General features: G+C 47.8%; 1 protein-coding gene across 1 annotated transcript in view; it reads left to right on the top strand.

The window, feature by feature from the left end:
* The window catches only part of LOC106733286 (developmental pluripotency-associated protein 4-like), a 2521-nt gene extending 1908 nt beyond the window's left edge, over positions 1-613 (top strand). The window contains exon 2 of the mRNA XM_027766355.1: positions 9-613. Within this exon, the coding sequence (XP_027622156.1) occupies positions 9-237 (229 nt within the window). The 3' untranslated portion in view covers positions 238-613. The remainder of the gene's footprint in view (positions 1-8) is intronic.
* The last annotated feature ends 327 nt before the right edge of the window (positions 614-940 follow it).

Raw genomic sequence — 940 nt, 5'->3', positions numbered from 1 at the left:
GGTGTCAGGTGGTGTGTGGTCCATGGGAGAAGTCTCCCTGCAAACAAAGGTGGTTGGGTTCACCTGCAGTTTCATGCTGGACAAGCCTGGGTTCCTGAGAAGCAAAAAGGGAGAGTTTGTGCCCTCTTCCTACTTCCGGCCTGCAGTTTCCCACCTCCACACCTGGAGGACAACATGTTGTGCCCGAAATGTGTGCAAAGGAACAAGGTCTTAATGAAAAGTCTCCAGTGGGATTAGAATACCAAGAAAAGGGCCTATCTGTGGTTGTAATTCGAGTTGGAAAAGTTGAACAGTCCACTCCTCTGTGACCCAGATGGCTGAACTCTGGTCGTGCAGACTGGTGGGATAAGATGGTACCCTTGGACCTCCGACAGTGCCTGCTGCCTCCCAGGTTGTACGGAGACTTGGAAAATGGAAAAGACTTTAACAAAGGGCCATCCATTCCATTATTAAGATGAACACGTTCCTACTACCAAATGTCTACCCTTCTGAACTAGAAAGGACTTCTTCAGCAGCTCTGTGAAGTGGCAACTTCCTCAATGGTGCACTGTGGAGGAGAGGGGACAGGAAACTCATTTGCTTTGTGTTGTTTTTCCTCCAAAGGATACTGATGACTTAGGAGACCTTCCATTCTCATTGTAAATTGAATAAATGTAAATACTTGAAAACGAAACAAAAAAAAAGAGGTGTTTACTATAGGGCGTGTGCGCTTGCCAGAAAGACAGAGAGACAGAAAGTGCAAAATCTCCCCCCTGGGGAGAAGACCATGCTGCAATCCCTTCTCTTCCATTCTCCTCTTGGGATCTTGGTCATGCACGTACATGTGCCCAGTGTGAGCTTAAGCCACTGGGTCTGGGACTCGAACTGCGGTTGACTACATGGGAGTTCAGTGACATAGCCATTATGCTAACTGCTGGTCCCAAGGGAAGTGTGCTTCTAA

This window comes from Tupaia chinensis, unplaced genomic scaffold, assembly GCF_000334495.1.
Source record: "Tupaia chinensis unplaced genomic scaffold, TupChi_1.0 Scaffold142716_1, whole genome shotgun sequence".
Classification (NCBI taxonomy): domain Eukaryota; kingdom Metazoa; phylum Chordata; class Mammalia; order Scandentia; family Tupaiidae; genus Tupaia; species Tupaia belangeri.
Note: the sequence above shows the minus strand (reverse complement) of the source record. Positions and strands in the feature narration are given on the sequence as shown.